The 23,657-nt window shown below is 39.5% G+C and overlaps 1 protein-coding gene across 7 annotated transcripts in view; it reads right to left on the bottom strand.

Moving 5' to 3' along the window:
• The window catches only part of RPRD2 (regulation of nuclear pre-mRNA domain containing 2), a 96,899-nt gene extending 80,253 nt beyond the window's left edge, over window positions 1-16,646 (bottom strand). For all 7 annotated transcript variants that reach the window (XR_006059923.1, XM_060413749.1, XM_060413755.1 and 4 more), the window contains exon 1: window positions 15,886-16,646. Coding sequence is in view for 6 of the 7 variants with exons in the window: in XM_060413749.1 (XP_060269732.1) it covers window positions 15,886-16,090 (205 nt within the window). In the remaining variant the exon portion in view is untranslated. The remainder of the gene's footprint in view (window positions 1-15,885) is intronic.
• Between the last annotated feature and the right edge of the window lie 7,011 nt (window positions 16,647-23,657).

The following is a 23,657-nucleotide window of genomic DNA, read 5'->3' as shown; positions in this document are numbered from 1 at the left end:
AATATGTTGCTATTTATTTTTAGAAACTGTAATACCAGCTTCAAGTATTGCTATTTTAAAAACCAAAATACATATTTTGGGGGGCATAATACGAAAGCAATTCATTCATCACTCTTGGTTGTCTTTATCTCTTTCCTATCTACTCACCCATTCCCATTCTCTCCCTTTCACCCAAACTCCTTACCCTATTTACCACATGGCTCAGGAAACTCCCCAGACTCACCCACCTCTACCCATGTCATAGGCCACTTATAGGGTGAGTCCTAACCTGAGGGAAAGAACCTTCTGCAATGAAGAATCTCTCCTAGGGAAAAGAAAGGATTTAAACTCCATTTAGAAAATGTTTTCCAAGTTGGCCAAGAAAAAGTCAAAACTTCAGCAATTTTATATTACTGAACACAGACAGGTGTTCTGAAAGCACTGGTCAGGGGAGTTAAATATGGCAGGAAGATACCAAAGTTCAATCCAATCAGCTATATCACCATATAGCAATTATAAGGGTGCCTCAGACAAAAAGATCAAAGTCAAAGAAAGCAGCAAAGTCCAGGAGCAGCTGATGATTTATATTACAATGGGTTTTAAAATATAATTTTTAAAATACAAAATACATTAAAAATCTGAGCTCACTGACTTCAATTTTTAAATTTTAAAAGCTTTGAATAAATCCTAAAAATATACTATTAATAATACCAGTATTACAAGCAAATAATTTGCCCAGTATTACAATCACTATCTGTTGCAGCTCTTGTGCCTTGACATAGTTACTTTGTTTTCAACATGGTTCCCCCTCCTCCCCCGACTATGTCTTGAAAATCATGGCTTTCGCTGCTTCTCTTTGTCTTTCCCACCCTCGCTTATCTATGTGTACCTCTGGCTGTTCACTCTGCTTCTGATTCTCTTATACCTTTGCTTGTATTTGGAATGTCTTCTTTCACCTGCTTCATTATTTTTATTTTTGTACAAGTATTTCCTTCATGAAGTCTTCCTTACTACACACAAATATAAATTTCTCTCTGCTCTTTAACTGGGGGTTTCCTAGAAAAATTTCCATAACAAAGCTTCCCAAAGTGTCAAAGCTTGCTATGTTTAGTGTAAACTAGGATGAGAATTCATTTCTATCCTCTTACTTATTCTTATCCTCAGGTTGCCATGTACAATTGTATAAGATTACTATGTACATATGTATAAAGTGAGAAGTGTGGATAAGAAACTGAGAAAGTAAAACGTAGCAATGAATAACAAATACTGTATGAATTTGACTTTGTGCAGCAGCGTTTCCCCAGAAGATGGTAATGTTCTGGGGAACACTAATCACATGAGATGGCTAGAAAAGAAAGGAATGCCATGATCAACTAAGTTTAGAAAATACTGAACAGACTATCCCCCACCTCTCAGGGGAATTTATGAAGTATTTTATTCAAGTCCAGCAGCATGAAACAGGTTTCTCTTTAATTTCATAGTACCTAAGCTTTGACATGGAGAAGGCAATGGCACCCCACTCCAGTACTCTTGCCTGGAAAATCCCAGGGACGGAGGAGCCTGATGGGCAGCAGTCCACGAGGTCGCTAAGAGTTGGACACGACTGAGTGACTTCCCTTTCACTTTTCACTTTCATGCACTGGAGGAGGAAATGGCAACCCACTCTCAGTGTCCTTGCCTGAAGAATCCCAAGGGACAGGGGAGCCTGGTGGGCTGCCGTCTATGGGGTCACACAGAGTTGGACACAACCGACGTGACCTAGCAGCAGCAGCAAGCTTTGACAGTGACACCCTAAACGTTACCATCTTCTGGGGAAATGCTGCTGCACAAAGTCAAATTCATACAGTATTTTTTATTCATTGCAACGTTTTATTTTCTCAGTATCTTATCCACACTTCTCAGTTTATACATATTACATAGTAATCTTATACAATTGTACATGGCAACCTGAGGATAAGAATAAGTAAGAGGATAGAAATGAATTCTCATCCTAGTTTACACTAAACATAGTATATACGTGTAAGGATGCCCTAAAAGCAGATTTCAAAAGCTCTTCACTTTTTTATTACCAAGTTTTTAAAGACTTTAGAAATAAAGTGACACTAACCTTCCAAAATGTGTTTTGAAATGAAATTTTCTTTTACAAAATCTTTAATTTAAAAATGCACATGAAAATGATTAACATTTGGTTTTTATTATTCCAACTTCAATTTTTAGAAACCCTTTGTTTTTAACAGGTCATTTTAAAAAATCCAGCAACACTAAAGATGCTTGGGGCTAGTGCATGGGGATGACCCAGAGAGATGTTATGGGGAGGGGAGGTGGGAGGGGGGTTCATGTTTGGGAACGCATGGAAGAATTAAAGATTTTAAAATTAAAAAAATTAAAAAAATTAATAAAAAAAAGAAAAAAAATAAAGATACTGCTGCCTCTATGAAATTCCCTCTGGAGGTGCATTTTCATATTAGCACAATAGTTATAAAAACATACCAAAGATTCTTAAATTCTATGAACTTCTAGAACTGCAAGCTGCTGTTATATGAATAGGCCCTTCAAATACTCAAATTAGGTAAACAGTTTCCAAATTAGTGCATTTTCCAGGTATCCTCTAGTATTAACAAAAGAAGGACCAAAAATTCCATGTTCATTTCTTTGGACTATTAACCTTAAAATTTCACCTAGGGTATGCAGGATTAACTGGAAGAATTTACAGCTTAAGCAGACAGGCCTGCATGAAATATGGTATAATGAAAATAAATACCATAAACAGACTCAATCTCAGAGAATGAACTTATGGTTGCTAGGAGGGAAGAATGGGGGGAAGGGATGGGGAATTTGGGATCAATATGTACATACTGCTCTATTTAAAGTGAATAACCAGATGAACCTAGAGCCTATTATACAGAGTGAAGTCAGTCAGAAAAAGAAAAACAAATATCATATATTAACACATATATATGAAATCCAGAATAGAGTGGTACTGAAATATATATATTACCATATTTAAAACAGACAGCTAGTGGGAAGTTGCTGGGACCTCAGGGACCTCAGCCTGGTGCTGTGATGACCTAGAGGGGTGGAGGAAGGAGACTCAAGAGGGAAGGAATATATGTATACTTACAGCTGACTCACATTGTTGTATGGCACAAACCAACAGAACACGGTAAAGCAATTATCCTTCAATTAAAAATACAGAAAATATATATAAAACCAAAAATTTTAAAAGTGGGAAAAAATGGATAACCCACAAAGCTACTACATAGCACATGGAACTTTGCTCAGTGTTATGTGGCAGCCTAGATGAGAGGAGAATTTGGGGGATGAATACGTATAACTAAGTCCCTTTGCTGTCCACCTGAAACTATCACAAAACTGTTAATCGGCTATACTCCAATATAAAATAAAGTTTTTTTAAAAAAACCTACATAATATAATTGCATTTAAAACAATAGTGGGCACTTCCCTGGTGGCCCAGTGGTTAAGACTCTGCCCTCTCAAAAAAGGGAGCATGAATTCAATCCCTGGTGGGAGAACTAAGATCCTGCAAGAATACTACAGTGGCTTGCCAAGCCCTCCTCCAGGGGATCTTCCCAACCTAGGACTGAACCAGTCTCTTTTATCTCCTGCATTGGCAAGCGGATTCTTTACCACTGAGCCACTGGGGGCTTCCCAGAGAAGACATCTCAGGAAATAAACAAGGCAGAATCTCATAATGAGAAAAGGTATACAAAGAAAATAAAACACAGTGATACATTAAAGAGAATGACAGGCAGGAGCAAAAGGGACAGTAGGCACTAGCTCTTTGGCTAGGATGATAGGGAATGGCCTCGAAGGAGATGACATTTGAGTTAAGACTTGAAAGACATGGACTTCAAGGCAAATTTTTCATATAAAGTTGTAATTTATAAAATGGTAGTGATAATATAAATGATAGTGTATTTACAACTTTATTTGGCAAGATAAAAGTCAGCAAACAAGATCTCACAAATTAAAAAATTATAATGTTTATAAAATAACATCTGGAAACCTCTGGGTTTCCAGAAACAAGGCGTTAAGATGAGAGCAATGGATGTTTACCTTGCAGAAATTGATAAAGGTCATTTTATAATATAAACCAGTGAATTCTCAAACCTTTTGGTTTCAGGATCCCTTTTCACCCCTAAAAACTACTGATCATCTTTTGTTTCTGTGGGTTGTGTGTGCTCAGCCGTGTTCGAGTCTTTGCAGCCCCATGGACTGTAGTTGCTAGGCTTCTCTGCCCATGGAATTTTCCAGGCGAGAATACTGGAATGGGCTGCCATTTCCTACTCTAGGGGATCTTCCCAGACCAGAGATCAAACCCACATCTCTGCGTCTCCTGCATTGGCAAGCAGATTCTTTACCCCTAGCACCACCTGGGAAGCTTATGTGGGTTCATTTTAGTTCAGTCACTCAGTCGTGTCTGACTCTTTGCGACCCCATGAATCACAGCACGCCAGGCCTCCCTGTCCATCACCAACTGCCGGAGTTCACTCAGATTCACGTCCATCGAGTCAGTGATGCCATCCAGCCATCTCATCCTCTGTCGTCCCCTTCTCCTCCTGCCCCCAATCCCTCCCAGCATCAGAGTCTTTTCCAATGAGTCAACTCTTCACATCAGGTGGCCAAAGTACTGGAGTTTCAGCTTTAGCATCATTCCTTCCAAAGAAATCCCAGGGTTGATCTTCAGAATGGACTGGTTGGATCTCCTTGCAGTCCAAGGGACTTCCAAGAGTCTTCTCCAACACCACAGTTCAAAAGCCTCAATTCTTCGGCACTCAGCCTTCTTCACAGTCCAATTATCACATCCATACATGACCACTGGAAAAATCATAGCCTTGACTAGACGGATCTTAGTCGGCAAAATAATGTTTCTGCTTTTGAATATACTATCTAGGTTGGTCATAACTTTTCTTCCAAGGAGTAAGCGTCTTTTAATTTAATAGATGTATCTATTTACTGTATAATAAATTAAAACTAAGAAATTCAAAATATCAACTCACTAAAAACAATAATAAACCATTCAGTTAATAAATTATATATACTCTATTAAAAGCAACTATATTTCCAAAACAAAAAGTTTAGTGAGGACGGCAGCACGGTTTTACATTCTTGAAAATCTAATGTTTGGCTTAATAGAAGACAGGTAGGCTCTCACATCTGGTTCTATATTCAATTTATTGCTGTATACAAGTTAATAGATTTTTTTCACCCCTGCAGCTCAGCAAAATCATTCACAGTAGGCAGGCACAGGTCCCCCCTCACTGGGGGTGACGCCCATGCCCTTTCTCTGCCTTGCTTCTATCTTAGCAGACCATTTCTCTATGTGCTCTCCCACTTGTTGTTATGCTATGTCTGTAATAATAAATTTTATGCCTGCAAAAAAAAAAAAAAATCAACAGGCACAGAAATCACAGAAACAGAGAATAGAATGGTGGTTGCCAGGAGCCAGAGAGTAGGGCAATGGGTAGATGATGGCTAAAAGGTACAGACTTACAAGTATATAAGTTCTGGGCATCTACTGTAAAGTGGGGACTGCAGTTAACAATGTGGCCTTATATACTCACAAGTTGCTAAGAGACAACATCGTAAATGTTCTCCTAAAAAAAGGAGGGTAATGATGTGCGGTGATGAAGGTGTTCAACAACCTTACTGTGGTAATCATTTTGCAATATACATACATGTATCAAATCATCACAACTTATACAATGTTATATGCCAATAATACATCAAAAAGCTGGGGGAAAGACAGGCACAAGGGCTACTGTCTTATATTCTACATACTACACTATACAATACTACAAAGTACCAGTAAACTTTGAAAGCAGTGGGAAGCGGTCTAACACAAAGGTAGAGTGTAGGCTCTGGAGTCAAGACTATTTAGATCTGCATTCTGGCGCTACTGTTCACTAGCTGTGAACCTTGGACAATTCATTTTACCTCACTGAGCCTTCAAGTGCTTCAACTATATCATCTATAATATTTTATTATTTTGCCCCTCACCAGCATAGCTAATCTTACATATATATCACTAGTAGACTTACTAAGTAATAAATTACATAATACTTACCTCATGAATTGTTATGAGATCACATGCTAAGAACTCAGTTAACGCTGGCTATTTATTACTAAATCTATTAGTGACAATGTTTGTGAAGGTAACTGTCCTAATGATTAGAAATTTAATAAGGAACACTGTTAAATAATAACAAAGTACTTGTAAGCAACTCGGGCTTTGAACCCACTGTGTGTCTTTTCTTTCTCCCACTTGCTGTTACCTTCTGCCTTCAAAAAACAAACTAGCTTATGCTTAGCCACCCTGAAAACAAGCAGCTTCCTTTTCCTATGCTAGAAAAATGTTTTGACAATTTCCTCAAAATAATCAACTGACATCTCTAAGCCTCATTTTCCAAAAATTTTAAGTGGAGATAACTCCTATCTTACAGAGCTGATGTTAGGATTACAGATAACATATATACATATGACATCCAGAAACGGTGCTCAGTGAATGATACCTTCACTCCAACCAAAACATGATACCTCTTCTAAACTAGAACAGCATATACAAACTCATATTACCATACTTCCCTGAACCAGCTATTTTTTGTTCAATTCTTATCTTAGTTACAAAACATTCCATCTCTTTCCACAACCTGACAAAGTTTTATAGAGAGTAAACATCTAGTATTTCTCAATTCATTTTCTGAATTCTGTATCCTTAGACATAGGAATACACACAATAAAAGAGATTTTAATAACTCAAATAATACTGACTGCCTCTTGGACAGAGATCGTAATTTTAAAATAACGATCCTGCTACTTTAAAACTATCACCATGATAAAGGGAACACAAAAACAGAACAGGACCCATTTGGGTCTTTTTAATTAAAAATGAAGTTATAAAACCTAACATTAAAAAAAAAATTTTCCCTTCTAACAGTGAAATTTTCACTAACGGAAATAATCTGCTTTCTCTCTTTCTCTCCCTCCCTCTGCCCCTCAGTGAGTACTAAAGAACAGAGTGAAAGTAAGTGAAACTAGTCACTAGTGAGTGAAGGAAGAGAGATGAGGGAAAGATAGAGGCTGCAACCAAAATTTAAAACCAGCATTCTAAACATTTTCTTTCAACAAACAGCCTCTAATTCAATGTTTCTTATAGAACAAAAACAATGATGTATTTTTAAAACTGTCTTTATCTTAGTCTGAAAGATACTTTAATGTTCTAAAGCACAAATGGAACTGTTGCCTTTTTCCAAACAGTAACTAGATTCTACTACTCTCTCCCCAAGATGTGCCTTTCTCCACTGTTCTATAATTAAAATCTGTGGGTGCAGGCGAATCAAAAGCACTGCAAAGTGCAAACTCCTTTCTGCTTCCTTGACAAACGGAAGAGCAGCTTAGTCAAGGTGGTTTGTGCAACAGTGTTAAGTTTTGGGGTAATTTTTACTAGGGTCTCTTGAAATCCTTCTACACATTAAAAAAAAAAAAACCCTCATGTTAAACAAACACACACAAAAAACCCACAACTCTTATGTATTCTCAGTTCTCAGATAGCTGAAAATTTAAAGCAACGACTCAAAATACACCCTTGGGATTTCTTAAAGTACTGCTATAAAACACTAAACATGGGAAAAGTGGGGCGGAAAAGAGAGAGAAAAGATGGTAACTGAAGGACAAAAGCTTAGGAGAAAAAGAAGTTTGGATGCAGCTATTATTTATTAATTTATGAAAGGCAGGAAGCCAAATCACTAAAATAAAATCAGTAAGTCTTCACTCTCTAAAAAATTACACACACACATACACTCAACCCCTTCTCTACCAACAAACTGTAATTTGGGGGGTGGCCTGTTTAAGGAAATGTTAGTATTAGTAATTTTCCACGGGACATGAAAATTTCCAATGGAATTTCAAGGTATTTCCACACCACAAAATCATTCGAAGTATTTCAACAGTGTTTCACACTCTGAGTTATGGAAATGTTTATTTGCTACATAATTTTAACATTTTAGCTTACTATAGGATGCGTAACAAAATTCTGTTTTACATACTGTTTTAAATCTACCTAGGGTCATGTATATAATACTACCCTTCAGCATTTGAGAGACAGCAGGTAAATGAAGACTGCAACAACTTCTTGTAATGTCTCTTAACACACACACAAAGGCTCATTTAGTACACAGCATTATAATAATTAGGTGTATAATTAAGGTAGTTCATGTTTTGAAACGCTGTCTGAAAACATGGAAATGATCTACATCTCTATGAAAGGAGGACAGGAGAAGGAAGAAAAGGTGACCAAGGTATCCAAAGGGCAGGGAGAAGACTGAGCAATAACTTTACAATTGGGAATTACAACAGACCTAATGCCTAACTGATCCAGAAGTGCTGTTAAACCCAAGCCAAGAGTAGAAACATGAAAAAGATCAAAATAGATTTATTACTTCTTTGGGGAGCTGAAAGTTCCGTTTACCCTGAACTTCAAAAAGAACCCAAGCCAATAACACAAAACACCAACTAAGTAGAAAGAGATATCTAAAACACTGGAATGCCCCAGAGCCTTCTCTCTGGACTTCTTCTCTATCTGTACTCACTACCCTAACTTACTACAGTGACTTCTCTCCCTACACTTACTTCTAGTACGTCTCTTCCAGGCTGTCTCTAAAGACAATTTACAGACTCAACAGACACCCTGTGGTGACTGTCACACAACTTTGTGAATACACTGAAATAAGTGAATGAATTGTACACTTTAAATGAGTGGTTTGTCAATAAATGCTAACTCTTTCTAGTCACTCAAGGAAAAAAACAACACTTATTCTCGATTATTAGCCTCTGTTGCTGCTGCTGCTGCTAAGTCGCTTCAGTCGTGTCCGACTCTGTGTGACCGCATAGACGGCAGCCCACCAGGCTCCCCCGTCCCTGGGATCCTCCAGGCAAGAACACTGGAGTGGGTTGCCATTTCCTTCTCCAATGCATGAAAGTGAAAAGTGAAAGGGAAGTTGCTCAGTTGTAACCTCATGGACTGCAGCCCAACAGGCTCCTCCTGTTACCACTCATTTAATTCATTTAGAACCCTGATTGGATCTATTCTCAAAACAAATCTAGAATTAAACTACTTTTTATTTCTTTCACAACCTGGTCCAAAACCCACCAATATTTTATCCCAGGACTACTACCACAGCCACCTACTGGCATCCCTGTTTCTGCAGCAATTAGAATGATCTTTTAAAAACAGAAATCAGTTCACATCACTTCTTTGCTCTAACAGTTCCCCATCTCATTAAAAATAAAAGCCTAAGGATGCCTATAAAATTGTGATCTGCCCCTCCTGTCATATTACCCACCAAAATCTGAGTTCATCTGCTAATCTTCTCTTTCTCTATTCCTTTCCAGTCACAAAAGCTTTCCTGCTCTTCCTTAAACTCACCAGGCACACACTAACCTCAAGACCTTTGTGTTTTTGTTCTCCCCTCACACTCATATCTATATTGTTTATAGCGCCTCACCTTCCTGCTCAAATGTCACATTCTCAGTGAGGCCTTCCCTTACACCTAATTTAAATTCCTGTGGAATGTTCAAACTACCGCACAACTGCACTCATCTCATACACTAGTAAAGTGATGCTCAAAATTCTCCAAGCCAGGCTTCAACAGTAGCCGTGAACTTACAGATGCTCAAGCTGGATTTAGAAAAGGCAGAGGAACCAGAGATCAAATTGCCAACATCCGTTGGATCATCAAAAAAGCAAGAGAGTTCCAGAAAAACACTTACTTCTGCTTTATTGACTATGCCAAAGCTTTTGACTGTGTGGATCACAACAAACCGTGGAAAATTCTGAAAGAGAAGGGAATACCAGACTACCTTATCTGCCTCCTCAGAAATCTGTATGCAGGTCAGGAAGCAACAGTTAGAACTGGACATGGAACAACAGATTGGTTCCAAATAGGAAAAGGAGTACATCAAGGCTGTATACTGTCACCCTGATTATTTAACTTACATGCAGACTGAAAGTGAAAAGTGAAGTCGCTTAGTCGTGTCTGACTCTTTGCGACCCCATGGACTGTAGCCTACCAGGCTTCTCTGTCCATGGGACTTTTCCTGCAAGAGTACTGTAGTGGGGTGCCATTTCCTTCTCCAGGGAATCTTCCCAACCCAGGAAAGAGTACATCATGCAAAATACTGGGTTGATGAAGCACAAGCTGGAATCAAGACTGTCGGGAGAAATATCAATAACCCCAGATATGCAGATGACATCACCCTTATGGCAGAAACTAAAGAGCCTCTTGATGAAAGTGAAAGAGGACAGTGACAAAGCTGGCTTAAAACTCAACCTTCAGAAAACTGAGACTGTGGCATCCAGTCCCACCACTTTAGGGCAAATAGATGGGAAAATAATGGAAACAGTGACAGACTTTTTTGGGGGGGAGGAGGGGCCTCCAAAATCACTGCAGATGCTGACTGCAGCCATGAAATTAAAAGACGCTTGCTCCTTGGAAGAAAAGCTATGACCAACCTGACAGCACATTAAAAAGCAGAGACATTACTTTGCCAACAAAGGTCCATCTAGTCAAAGCTGTATTTTTTCCAGTGGTCATGTATGGATATGAGAGTTGGACTATGAAGAAAGCTGAGCACAGAAGAACTGATGCTTTTGAACTGTGGTGCTGGAGAAGACTCTTCGGTCCATGGGGTTGCAAAGAATCGGACACAACTGAGGGACTAAACTGCACTGAATACTCTGTATTCCCTTTCCCTGCTTTATATTTCCCTACAGCACTCCTAGTATTTTTTACCTTCCAATGTACTTAACATTGTTTGTCTGCTGCTTGTCTCTCCTTACGAGAGTACAAGCTCCGAGAAGGCAAAGATTTTTCTCCATTTTGTTCACCTGCTACATCCCCAGAGCCTGGCACAGCAGGTATCCAATAAGGCATTGTTAAAAGCACTGAATGTAAGGATTTATAAGCAGAATTCATCTTGAAACTTTAAGAATCTGTACCAAGTCCACTTACATTTGTACACATGTGATATGTGATTAAAAAATCATATGCCTAAAGCAGTACTGTTATACTCTATATGCCTGACCAACATACCTGTTACAAATGATGAATTACAAGGAAAGTAAACAGTTAAAGGAACAGCTACATTTCAGATACCAGAGCCACAGAAAATAGTTCCAGATCCTCAGATTTATGGAATAGCAAATAAAAGATTACAGACTTCCCTCTCCACTGACCAGTGGAGCTACCACTGTGGTACCCTAAACTTTCTACCACCAAAAACTCCTATTATTTAATCTGAAAGCACCTAACATTTAGAGATTTCTGTCAAGTAGACAACTTTAATACCTAACATGTTCAGCTTTGTTAGCCCCTTTTTTAAAAATTATAAATGACTATCAGAACTTCAAATCTATACAAGATAATCAGTTTCCCCACAGAAAGCAAAAATAAAAACAAACCCTGCAAAGCTTCAAGATCTAGACAGTTTAATCTGGCCTAACAATGAATAAATAGATTATCAAAGGTTTTCTGCATTGTAGAAAATATAAGAAAGACTAGTACAGTGGCTATGAGTGTGAGTGTACGCTCTAAATCAAGAATGCCTGGGTTGAATCCTGGATCCATCACTTATTAGCTCTCTAACCTTGGGCAAGCTACTCAACCTCTCAGTGCCTCTGCTTTCCCATCTGTAAAATGGGAATCATAATAATACGTACTTCAAAGAATTATGATGACTGAATGAATTAATGTAAAATGCTTGGAGCAGTACCTGGCACATAATAAGCACTTGATAAAAGTGGGCTAAAAACTACCATCTTCATGGTTCACCCAAGGATTTGAGAAACCACTGCCATACACCAAAACTAGTAATTGCACTTTGCAAATTCTCTGCAACAAATTAATCCTGTATGAAGAAAAAAGGTTTTCCCAGTCCATGTTTATATGACAGTTTCTGTTGCGGACAAAATACCGGATTGTACTGAGATTTGTTTCAAATGGGAGGGGGAGGAAGTAAAGGGGATAGGAGAAAAAGACCAGCCCTTAAAAGGATTAACTACTGAAGTGGGGTGATCAGTGGGGGGGAGATGTCATTACTTTTCTAATTTTGTTCACATTTAAAGTTCATATCAAAAACAGCTAAAAGGAAATCTTAACAGAATTTTCTGTTCTACAAATGATTCTATTCTCCTATATCCCCCTTTTCTTCAAAAACTCACTTAAATTCTCATACACCTTCTAAAATAGAGCAACCCATTCAATGGTTGGAAGCAAAACATCGTGGAGATATCATGAATACAACATATTCTATTTTTTCCTACTACTTCTTTAGAGAACTTGCTAATTTACTACAGAAAGGCTGGCTCAAATTATCTGCCCCGACTAGGTATACAGTTTTCAGCACCATTCCCAAAACAGTAATTATTTCAAATAGTCAGGACCTTAAGATTAACTACATCATTGCTGTCATCATCATAAATAATCTGAACATATTTCTATATGCTAGGACGTATACTAAAATACATGCATTATCTTCTTAAATCTAGACAAGCCTATGAGAGAGAATTCTCTCTACTCACAAATCAGAAATTGGGGCTCACAACTTAAGCACTATGCATAGAATCACCCACGTTATTTATTAACTGATGGAATTACGATTTGAACCTATATCTAAAGTCTGTATTTTTCTACTTTTCCATATTGATTTACATTTTACATTAAAAATGGGAGGGATAAAAAAAATGGGAGGGATGAATGAAACATAGAAATGACAACAGTCATACTGTACATCAAGCCTATCCAAGAGCCACATTTTGAAACTGTAAACAACCATATCTATTATTTCTTTTACTAAATTATCTATGTGGCCTTCTGTTAAACAGAAATTAAAACCATTCAAGTTCTTGATTAACTATTTCACAAAATTATATTGGGAAATATCTATTGATTACTTATTGTGTGCCCAACACTGTTCTAGTTGCTTGGGATACAGCAGCAAAGAAGACACAGCCCTGGTGAAATAACACAGACAGCAAACATACAATAAATAAATAACATAATTTTATAAAATGAAAAATAAAGTGATATGATAGAATTCAACTGAAACCACTTAAAATAAGATCATTATGGAAGACCTTTCTGAGGAAGTAATATCTGAGTTTAGATCTAAAATGATGAGAAGACAGCAACGGAAGCCTGAGAAGCAGTAGGCAGGGCAGATAGTGTAAGAATGTGTAGACCTTTTAACCTGTAGTAAGAGAAGTTTAACTTTTAAGCCTGTTGCAATGGAATGTCACTGGAGGGTTTTAAAGCACAGAAATGACATGGGTTCATGATACAGAAAGATCACTTTTGGAAAATGATAGCAGTGGAAGGGTCAAACAAATTAAAACAAGCCTGAATAAAATTGGTAAAACCCACCAGGGAGTGTGTCTTCAGGAAGACTACTTGCCTTCTCTAATAAATTATTTTCTTTATTTCTATTTATTTTTTTGCCATACCGCGTGGCTTTCAGGATCTCAGTTCCCCAACTGAGGACTGAACCTGAGTCATGGCAGAGAAAGCCCAGAATCCTAACCAAGAGGCCACCAAGAACTCCCAAAATTATTTCCTTTAAAGTGAACTAAAGTCTCTTAATATACATTATGAAATAAAAGATTAAATGAAAATATCTCAGGAAGAGTTATACAGTTACTTAAATTCATGCTGAGGTCTAAATATAAATTACTAAAGAACAAATGCCAAAAGAAGGACAAGCAAAAGTGGCATCAGGAAAATGGACAGAAAGGCTGTGAATCCAAAGACATCTATCCATTGCACAAATTTGCCTAAAGTTGATTTAGAAGCCAAACTCCAAAATGTAACACTACTCTCCCAAATATTTCCCTCAAAAGGTTTTATTTACAATAAGACAGATGACATTCACTAATGTAAACACAAAACAACTACAAATTACCCTTAACCATTTTAGAAAGTGAAGCCCATTTCACCAGGGGAAAAAAATCAGGTTTATAGAAAGCAAAAGCATTTAGCGACCCAAACTATATATAATGCACTTCAAACAAAGTATTGTCTTCCTAGAGCAACCATTCTTTTTCACTCTTAAAATACCAGCAAGGGAAATAAGCTCAGGCACAATGTAAAAAGTAGAGGCAGAAAAGTTCTGGCCCCAGTGTATCTCAACATCGCTGACTAGAAAAGACGTACTGTAATTGTCATATGCAATCCCACAGGCAGGGATAGAGACCAACTTATCCTTGCAAATGAGGTAAGCAAATAGTTAAAGCACCAGAGCCCAAAGGTAGGAAAACGTTTTAAAACAGAAAGAAAAATATGTTTAAGAACAATATGTCCTCAAGCACTGCTTGCTACCACTGGTAGACCAAATACATTAAAGAAAAATCATGAAAACATTATTCTACAAAATTAAATGTGACCACTGTCATCTGATATGGTGGAGTCAAATCCCAACTCCACCATAAGCTTAGCAGCTTCCTTAATATTTCTGAGCCTTAGTTTCCCCATCAGTAAAGCAATGATTAAAAAATCTACTTAGGGTTAGTTTAAGGTAGAATGAGATACTAGATAAACTGTAAATGACAAAAGGCCTGGGCACATAGTAGATACTTATCATGTGAGTCTTTGATAGTGAGGAGTACTTGAAATTGTATTTTCTAATTTTGCCTCTTGGAAAGAAGGTAACTTTGATCTGCTATTGGTAAATACAGGTAATCTCACAAAACGTCTCTCCCAACAATAACTATACACAAATAGTCTGAAGTTTTGAGGTCTATGATTTTGCAAGTTTTATCCATCCGTTCCCTAAAAAACTAAACACATATCAAAACACTACAGAGGGAGTAGCAAAAGTGGAATAATAATAATAACTGGAGGATGGGTTTCACTGGTGACAGCCATAGACAAGAGGTAACAACAAACATAAAATTCAGAGATACACAGGGATTTAGAGTCAACCATCTCTTCTGAGTAGGAAGCAACAATGACTTCTCCACACTTCCTTCGTCCTAAAGATTTGAAATCTGCAAACAATCCACGCTTCCTGACAATTTAATATTCTTTTCCGCAGTAAAGCAGCGAAGTGAAATAAATTCAGCGAAGTAGACAAAAAAGCAACTCAGGGTGAGTAGTATATATTCAAAAACCACACTTCTGATTCCTTGTTTTGGTTACCTAAGAAACCAACTTCTATTCTTTAAAAACGTTATCTGAACTGACTGAAAAGTAGACGGATATGTTTTCCATTTTAAGGTATTAGTGGCAATACGGACTACGGTTGTTTCTGGTGAGTATCAAGCCGCCTGTATTTTACTGCAGCAAACACAGGTCGAGGAAAACCTCTCAGGTGGTCGGTCGCCTGAGCTCTATGTGGCGCTCACGTTACCTCTTCATCTAGGTAAGGTTCTTCTTACTACATATCACAAGTTTTAGGTCAGTGGAAAATAGAATTGTCCAACACATTCCCGCGAAGTAGGTGCATTTACTACTGCTTAACCATAGCAGTACGAGAAATCATTAACACATCAAGGCCTATTAGAAATAAACGGACGCGACAATTTCTGTGAACGTTCAGTAAATACACCACCACCTCACAAGGCTCTGAAATAACATATAAATCTCTACAGAATTGGGCCCAACGGCCCAAGGTCACGCCAAGTCAGTGGCTATAAAATCCAAGAAATGATGAACCTCCTACAGTTCAGACAATCCTGGCTAGAAATAAGTCTGCGTTTGGCAACACTTGGGTTGAAGCTCTAATTTGAACAACCCCAACCGAATGCAGCGGCTCCACAGGGAAACCCTAAACGTTTCGAGCAGTATTTCCTTCCATTCCCCAGTCTTCCCTTCCCTGGCCACCCCCAACACTCACATCTCCGGAGCCACTTCATCCAATGGTAGACGATAGTAGTGTGGTGTTTCTTGTTCTCTATACACCAAGACGACAAGCCTTGAATAGATTCCATGGTGTTAGTTACCGACTGGAATTTTCGATCCAACGAGGACTCCAGAGCCCCTGCCGAAGAGGCCGACGAGGAGGAGGCCTTACTGCCGCCTCCGCCGCCGCCGGCCGCCATCTTCCCGGTTTGCACAAGCGCTGCTGCTCCTCTGGCGGCCGCGGCGGCGACGGCGACGGCGGCGGGAGCGGGCAAAACAATCACTGCGAGTGCGTGAAAGCCGCAGGTGGGGAGGGAGGCCAGGGGGTGGGGACGGTGCACGCGCTAGGCTCTTCTGGAGGTAGGACAGGAGGACCAGGTGCTGGGCACGCTGGCGGCTCCTACACGCTGCAAAGAGGGGCTGCGGGTTTCGAAGGTTTATCAGAATTGTTCAAGGGATTGTGTTTAAACCAGTCAGCAATCACGAAGAATTACGCACAAAACAGCTCCTGCAAAGCCTTTCTAAACGTCTGGCCCGGAAATTAAATGGTTTTATACTCTTCGGCTCTCAACGTTTAAGGCCCTTCCCCAACACGCCTCTAAGAGTGGGCGTTAATATCTTAAAGTAAATAGTACCCGACTGCCCCTTCAGTTGCAGAAATCTTTCTCTCTCCTTTAGGTCCACAGAAAAGCCCAAGGCTACCTAGTCAGGAATTTTTTTGCAACGCAATAGCAGCAAAGGGACAGCAACAGTATCGCGCACGCGCTGCTTGGACCCGCCCCTCGGCTTCCTTCTCAACCTAGAAAGCAGAGGGAGGCGTGATGGCGGGGCAATCTGGCCAATCAAGGGAGAAGACGAAGAAGCGCGCGCAGAAGCCCACAAGCCCCAAGGGCTAAGGAGGCGCTTCGATGAATTGTGCGCCTGCGCGACAGGCCAGCGTGTAGCGGGTTGGGAGGAAAAACGGGGAGGGAAGGGCGAGGGAGTTGCTCGGACTAAAGAGAGGTTGGGGGGAGGGGCTTCACCGCTCCACCCCGCGTTTTGCTTCCTAGCGAGGTGTCTCTCTTGGAGCTGTCCAGCTCACACCACAGGACCGAGAAACTCCCACCGTTCAGCAGCCACTTATTTTCTGGCACTTGCAGCTGCCGCTGCCGGCGCCGCTGCTAACTCCTCGGGACACTGACGCGCGACAAAGTAGATGGCAGCCATCTTGCAGTGCCTCAGAGGGTGCGCATGCGCCAGCTCCGGCAAGCCATTCACTACGCAGACTCCCAGACCAAACAATTTTTAACACTCCCCTTGGACGATACCATTCACAGCTCCTTGACTTTTTGGAATATAGGAAGAGGAAGTAAATGACGTGAAAGGAAAATTTCCCCTGTAGAATTTTCGAGACAAGGAAACAATAAAAGGCAAGATGTGATTCACCTTCGCCAATTATGATACAGTCTCGCAATTGCATAATACATTATAGTTTACAAGACCCTTAGAAATCTATTATATTGATTAGAACAACCTAAATTAACCAGGCCATAGCATCTGCCTATGTAAAACTTCTGGATAGATTTGGAGGCTTCTGTGTTACACTAAGCACATACAATTACTGTGTTTTAATTCTTTCACCTCTCCACAGTAGACTCACATTTACCTGTTTTGTCAAACTCACATTTCATGTGTTAATCCAACAAAAAGTTGTTGAGTGTCTTGTGCCAAGTACAGTTCTAGATGTGGGGCGGTAACAGAGCAAAACAGACAAAAATCCCTTTCCTCTGGGGTTTCTTGGCAGGAGACCATAAAAATATCAAGGAATAATAAGTTCTGCAATGCAGGAGACCGGGGTTCGATTCCTGGATCAATTCCCGGGTCAGGAAGATCCCTGGAGAAGGAAATGGCAACTCACTCCAGTATTCTTGACTGGAGAATCCCATGGACAGAGGGGCCTGGTGGACTACAGTCCATGGGGTCGCAAGAGTCGGACATGACTTAGCAACTAAACCACCACCAATAAGTTCTATCTACACAGGGTAAGAGAGAGAAGGTACTCTGTGTGTGTGTGTGTGTGTGTGTGTGTGTGTGAGAGAGAGAGAGAGAGAGGGTACCGTGTGTGTGTGTGTGAGAGAGACACAGTAGTGTGCGTGTGTGTGTGTGCATGAGAGAGAGAGAGAGGGTACTGTGTGTGTGTGTGTGTGAGAGAGAGATAGAGGGTACCGTGTGTGTGTGTGAGAGAGAGAGAGGGTACTGTGTGTGTGTGTGAGAGAGAGATAGACGGTAGTGTGTGTGTGTAAGAGAGAGGGTACTGTGTGTATGTGTGTGAGAGAGAGAGTACTGTGTGTGTGTGTGAGAGACAGACGGTACTGTGTGTGTGTGTGTGAGAAAGAGAGAGATAGAGGGTACCGTGTGTGTGTGTGAGAGAGAGAGAGGGTACTCTGTGTGTGTGTGTGAGAGAGAGATAGACGGTAGTGTGTGTGTGTAAGAGAGAGGGTACTGTGTGTATGTGTGTGAGAGAGTACTGTGTGTGTGTGTGAGAGACGGTAGTGTGTGTGTGTGTGTGTGAGAAAGAGAGGGTACTGTGTGTGTGTGTGAGAGAGAGATAGACGGTAGTGTGTGTGTGTAAGAGAGAGGGTACTGTGTGTATGTGTGTGAGAGAGAGAGTACTGTGTGTGTGTGAGAGACAGACGGTTGTGTGTGTGTGTGTGTGAGAAAGAGGGTACTGTGTGTGTGTGTGAGAGAGAGAGGGTACCCTGTGTGTGTGTGTGTGTGTGAGAGAGAGAGAGGGTACCCTGTGTGTGTGTGTGTGAGAGAGAGAGGGTACCCTGTGTGTGTGTGTGTGAGAGAGAGGGTACCCTGTGTGTGTGTGTGTGAGAGAGAGAGGGTACTGTGTGTGTGTGTGAGAGAGAGGGTACCCTGTGTGTGTGTGTGTGTGAGAGAGAGAGAGGGTACCCTGTGTGTGTGTGTGTGTGAGAGAGAGGGTACTGTGTGTGTGTATGTGTGAGAGAGAGGGTACTGTGTGTGTGTGTGTGAGAGAGAGAGAGGGTACCGTGTGTGTGTGTGTGTGAGAGAGGGTACCGTGTGTGTGTGTGTGTGTGTGTGTGTGTGTGTGTGATCCTTAAAGGAATGGTGGTTTGGCGATCAAGGACAGCTTTTGGAAGGAAGTGATAATTTGATCTGAATGTTAAGCGCAAGGTAACCAAGCAAATATGCGGGAGGGAAGAGAAAAAAGTGTGCTGGCAGAAGGAACAGCTAGTGCAAAGGACCTAAAACACAAATGTCTTGAAATATTAGAGGAAGAACAAGGAGACCAGTTTGACTAAAGAAGAGGGGACAAATAGTAAAATATGAGATCTGAGAGGTGAAGAGAGAGAATTCATGTGGCCTGGAAGGAAGTCCATTCTAAGAACTTTTGCTTTTAATTTTGGGATTTGAAACAAAAGCAGAGCAGTTTTCAACAAGAAAGTTACATAGCATTCTTTTTAAAAGATTACATTGGTTGCTATGTTGAAAATAGACTTCAGAGTAACCAGTTAAGGAAACTATTGCAGTAATCCAGACAAGGAAATGATGGTGGCTTCTACTAGGGTGGCAATAAAAAAAAAAAAGAGAAGTGGTGTCAGATCCTAGATATAGTTTGAAGGTAGAGTCCAGAGAGGATTGCTCATGAATTTAAGGGGAATATGAAAAGAAAAAGAAAAAAAAGAGGCAAATATGGCACCAAGGTTTTAGACCTGAGCAACTAGAACGGTGTTTCTCAGCTTTTTTCCCATAACTGTTGATCCTAAAGATTTTTCTTAGATATTTGTTCCTATTCCCCCAGCCCCCATGAAATGTTAATGCCATAGATATACTGTATATGTTTATGTACTGTCTATATATCTGTTCTTTATACAAGAATAAGAATGAACTTTGTATTCAATGCAGAATTAAGGATGACTAAAATCTTTAACTTACAAATTAAAATTTTTTGGACTTCGCTGGTGGTCCAGTGGTTAATAATCTGTCTGCCAATGCAATGACATGGGTTCAATCCCTAATCAGGGAGAATTCCACATGCCAAGGGGCAACAAAGCCAGTGTGCTACAACGACTAAGCTGGAGCTCTACAGTCAGTGCTCTGCAACAAGAGAAGCCACTACAATGAGAAGCCCTTGGACCACAACTAGAAAGGAGCCCCCCAGACACACACAGCTAGAAAGTCTGAGCACAGCAACAAAGACCCAGAGCAGCCAAAAAAAAAAAAATAAATTGTTTTAAATGAAAAAAATTTAAACCTAGTAATATATAACAATTTTATAATTATTTACTGAGCAAACTTCAATGTTATTTATTTTATGTTTTAATTCATTACACTACATATGTAAATTACCAATATATATAAATACATATAGCAATGTAATCAGTTTTTTAAAAATCATTCAAAACTTATTTTCCAGTAAAAGTAAAATAATTGAAAAATTAATTTCTTAAAAAATTTTAGTGAACTTTCATTCGACGTGAGAAAATTGCTAGCTGCTAGAGACTCAAATATTGACAGTTTTTCTTCTCAGAATTGACATAGTTAGTGATGAGTTAAATAACTTTTGTAGAATTGAATAATACAATATAAACAATTTTTATTTGCTTCTCAGAGTCCAAATCATGCACAGAAGCACAAAGAATCAAACATAACACTCCTGACAGTAGTAACTGTGTAGGTGCTTCCTTCGCTGTTTCTTAGGAAGCCTGCTACTTCACAGTCAGTAAGCCACAGACTTCAAAATAGGTCTCCAGTCACAGCCATCTGTTCCTCATAGTTTTATAGCAGTGATTTTGCATACATCTTTTGTATCTTCCATGAACTCAGTCATTGCTTCTTGTGTCATAGCCAGGAAAATGAGAGAAATTAAAATAAAGGGTAAGATTTTGTCGGGTAGAGTTCAGTTTTGGAAAGTCACAAAGCACTGCAGTGTCTAAAACTTTCATTCCCTCAAGTTCATAAAAGAAGTCTTGGTAGGAAACATCAATTTAAGAATTGCCAGTATAGAGATGATCTTAAAGTTGCCCAGAAATTGAGTGAGCATAAGTATTAATAAAAGTCCAAGGACTGGCCAATCAGAAGCAAGTTCTGAAGGAGATAGAAAAGCAATGACCAGTGAAGGAGAACCCAGAAAGTAGTATTCTGAAAGCCATGTCATGAAAATCTGTTAAGGAGGGAGTAATTGTGTCAGATGTTGCTGCATAGGTTTCGTGAGAACTGAGATAATCATTGAATCTGGGAAACACACTAGTAATTGGTAGGCTTGACAAGACAAAGGCTATTTCCAGGAAGTGACTGGAGAGGGCTCTGGAAAGAATGGGAGAAGTGGCATTATCATATATAGACAACTCTTTCAAGAAATAAAGTGGGAGCAGAGTAATGGAGCTTCATGAAGCTGGAGGGAAATGTGGGCTCACAGGTCATTTCTTTTTTTCTAAGATGGGAAATAATGTACCTATTCTCAGATGCTATGGCTGATACACTATAGAGATGTGACAATTGCTGAACTGATTTCCTTGAGTAAGTGGGAGAGAATAGATCAAATGTTAAGTCCATAGACAGTTCCTTTCTTGTAACAGGAAGGTAGAGGATCTAGGTAGAAATTCTGGTAGGTTGATAGATTTATTGAGAATGTGCAGAAATTCTCAATTGCTTTCTTTTCTCAGTGAAATATGTGCTGAGGAAGCACACTTTTAAAAAAGAGTGAAGATCTGTTAATTGCCAATTCCAGTGCACCGTTTAGTCTCAATCCTTAACTTTTCTGTTAAATAGTGTAATGGTTTAGAGTAAGACACATAGAACCAGACTGCTCAAATTCAGACTCTGCCACTGTCAGTGGCAATTTACTTGCCAGTGGCCAAAGGTAAATTTCTTTACCTATCTGTGGTGCTATAATTATTAAACAAGCTAATGCATGTAGTGTTCAAAGCAGTGCTGCCTGGCTTAGTAAGGCTTGATGATGATGTTGATGTCAGCTATTTAAATCTTTCTTAAAATTCTTTCCCTTTACTTCTATTATACAGTTTTTAATCAGATCCCACTAAATAAATGGCTCCTTTTTCTGCCCATTGCTAGTTTTTATAACTTGTGATTGCCAACATTCCATTTTTAGCCCTTCTCTCATCTTTCTGCTCATTCTCAAAGGTTAAATTTATCACCTGCATTCACTTACAAAGTTATCCTGGTTATCTTTGGTATCCTAGTTACCTTTGATTTTACCTGTTCCAAGGGCTTCCCTCATAGCTCCGTTGGTAAAGAGTCTGCCTGCAATGCAGGAGACCCCAGTTTGATTCCTGGGTTGGGAAGATCCCCTGGAGAAGGGATAGGCTACCCACTCCAGTGTTCTTGGGCTTCTCTTGTGGGTCAGCCAGTAAAGAATCCGCCCGCAATGCGGGAGACCTGGGTTGGGACAATCCCCCCGAGAAGAGAAAGGCTACCCACCGCAGTATTCTGGCCTGGAGAATTCCATGGACTATATAGTCCATGGGGTTGCAAAGACAAGACTGAGCAACTTTCACTTTCACCTAGTTATCAAATCCTATAGACTTCTACCTAAAAATGTCTTGCATAAATTCCCTTCTTTCCATCCCCTTGCCTTCTACCTAGTTATCATCACCATTCTAATCAACTATGTCAACAGCATCATGATCAGCTTCCTAGTCTCTCTTCAACTTATATACATTACCAGTATATAATGTCCTAGTTTTCCTCTACTCAATCACAAGCAAAAAACTTGTTTCTATATTGCAGATAACAATCTACCAAGTTAAATAAATGCTCTAGCTTTGAAGACCATTCACGATGGTTCCAATACATCTCCCCAGTATTTTCTCAAATACCTTTCCTCCGTGGTTCTTTGGGCTCCAAACTGTTTTTTCTTAAATGTATCTGTAATTTTCTATTTATAAATTCTGCCTAAAATGGGCTCTTCTATTACCAAAATTCCACCTATCTTTCAAGAACTATCTTGAATTGCTTCTTTTATGTAAACTTCCTTGATCATTCCAACTGAATTTCTCTTTTGAACAATAGCATTTTCTGCTCTGAATAAAATTATTTTATACTTACCTACAGTAATATTGCATTGAGTAACATGCAAAAGCACCCTAATTGCTAAATAGTGGTGGTGGTGGTCAGTCGCCAAGTCGTGTCCAACTCTTCATGACCCCCATGGACTAATGCACATCAAGCTTCCCTGTCCCTCACCATTTCTTGGAGTTTGCCCAAGTTCATATCCATTGAATAGGTGATGCAATCCAACTATCTCATCCTCTGTCACCCTTTTCTCCTTCTGTCTTCAATCTTTCCCATCATCAGGGTCTTTTCCAATGAGTCAGTGTAAGTTATGACAAAATTCTTACCCCAAAATAATTATTGGCATATGACAATGATACTGCCATTGTTCAAGATATTTCTGGAAATTCACCAAGGTAAGCCACGTACAGGGAGGAAAAATCAATTACTTTATATTTGCATTTTTAAACAATGAAAGTTATTATCTATCTTGACCATATCACTTAATTCTCCTTAACAAATTCCAAATGACTTTTAAAATTCTTACTAGAAGTCTACAGAGGACAAATAACTACCATTAACTATAAAGATATATATTCAAAACAGATTATGAAAGGAATTACTAAAGTCCACAAGGTATTTTAAGTGGTGACAGCATCCCAAGATAGGAACTATTCTGAGATCAGCATTCATCGGAAAAGAACACATCTGTTCTTAACACCTATTTCACAAATGACATAGCGTATG

The sequence above is a fragment of the Ovis aries genome, chromosome 1 (assembly GCF_016772045.2).
Source record: "Ovis aries strain OAR_USU_Benz2616 breed Rambouillet chromosome 1, ARS-UI_Ramb_v3.0, whole genome shotgun sequence".
NCBI classification, from domain to species: Eukaryota; Metazoa; Chordata; class Mammalia; order Artiodactyla; family Bovidae; genus Ovis; species Ovis aries.
Note: the sequence above shows the minus strand (reverse complement) of the source record. Positions and strands in the feature narration are given on the sequence as shown.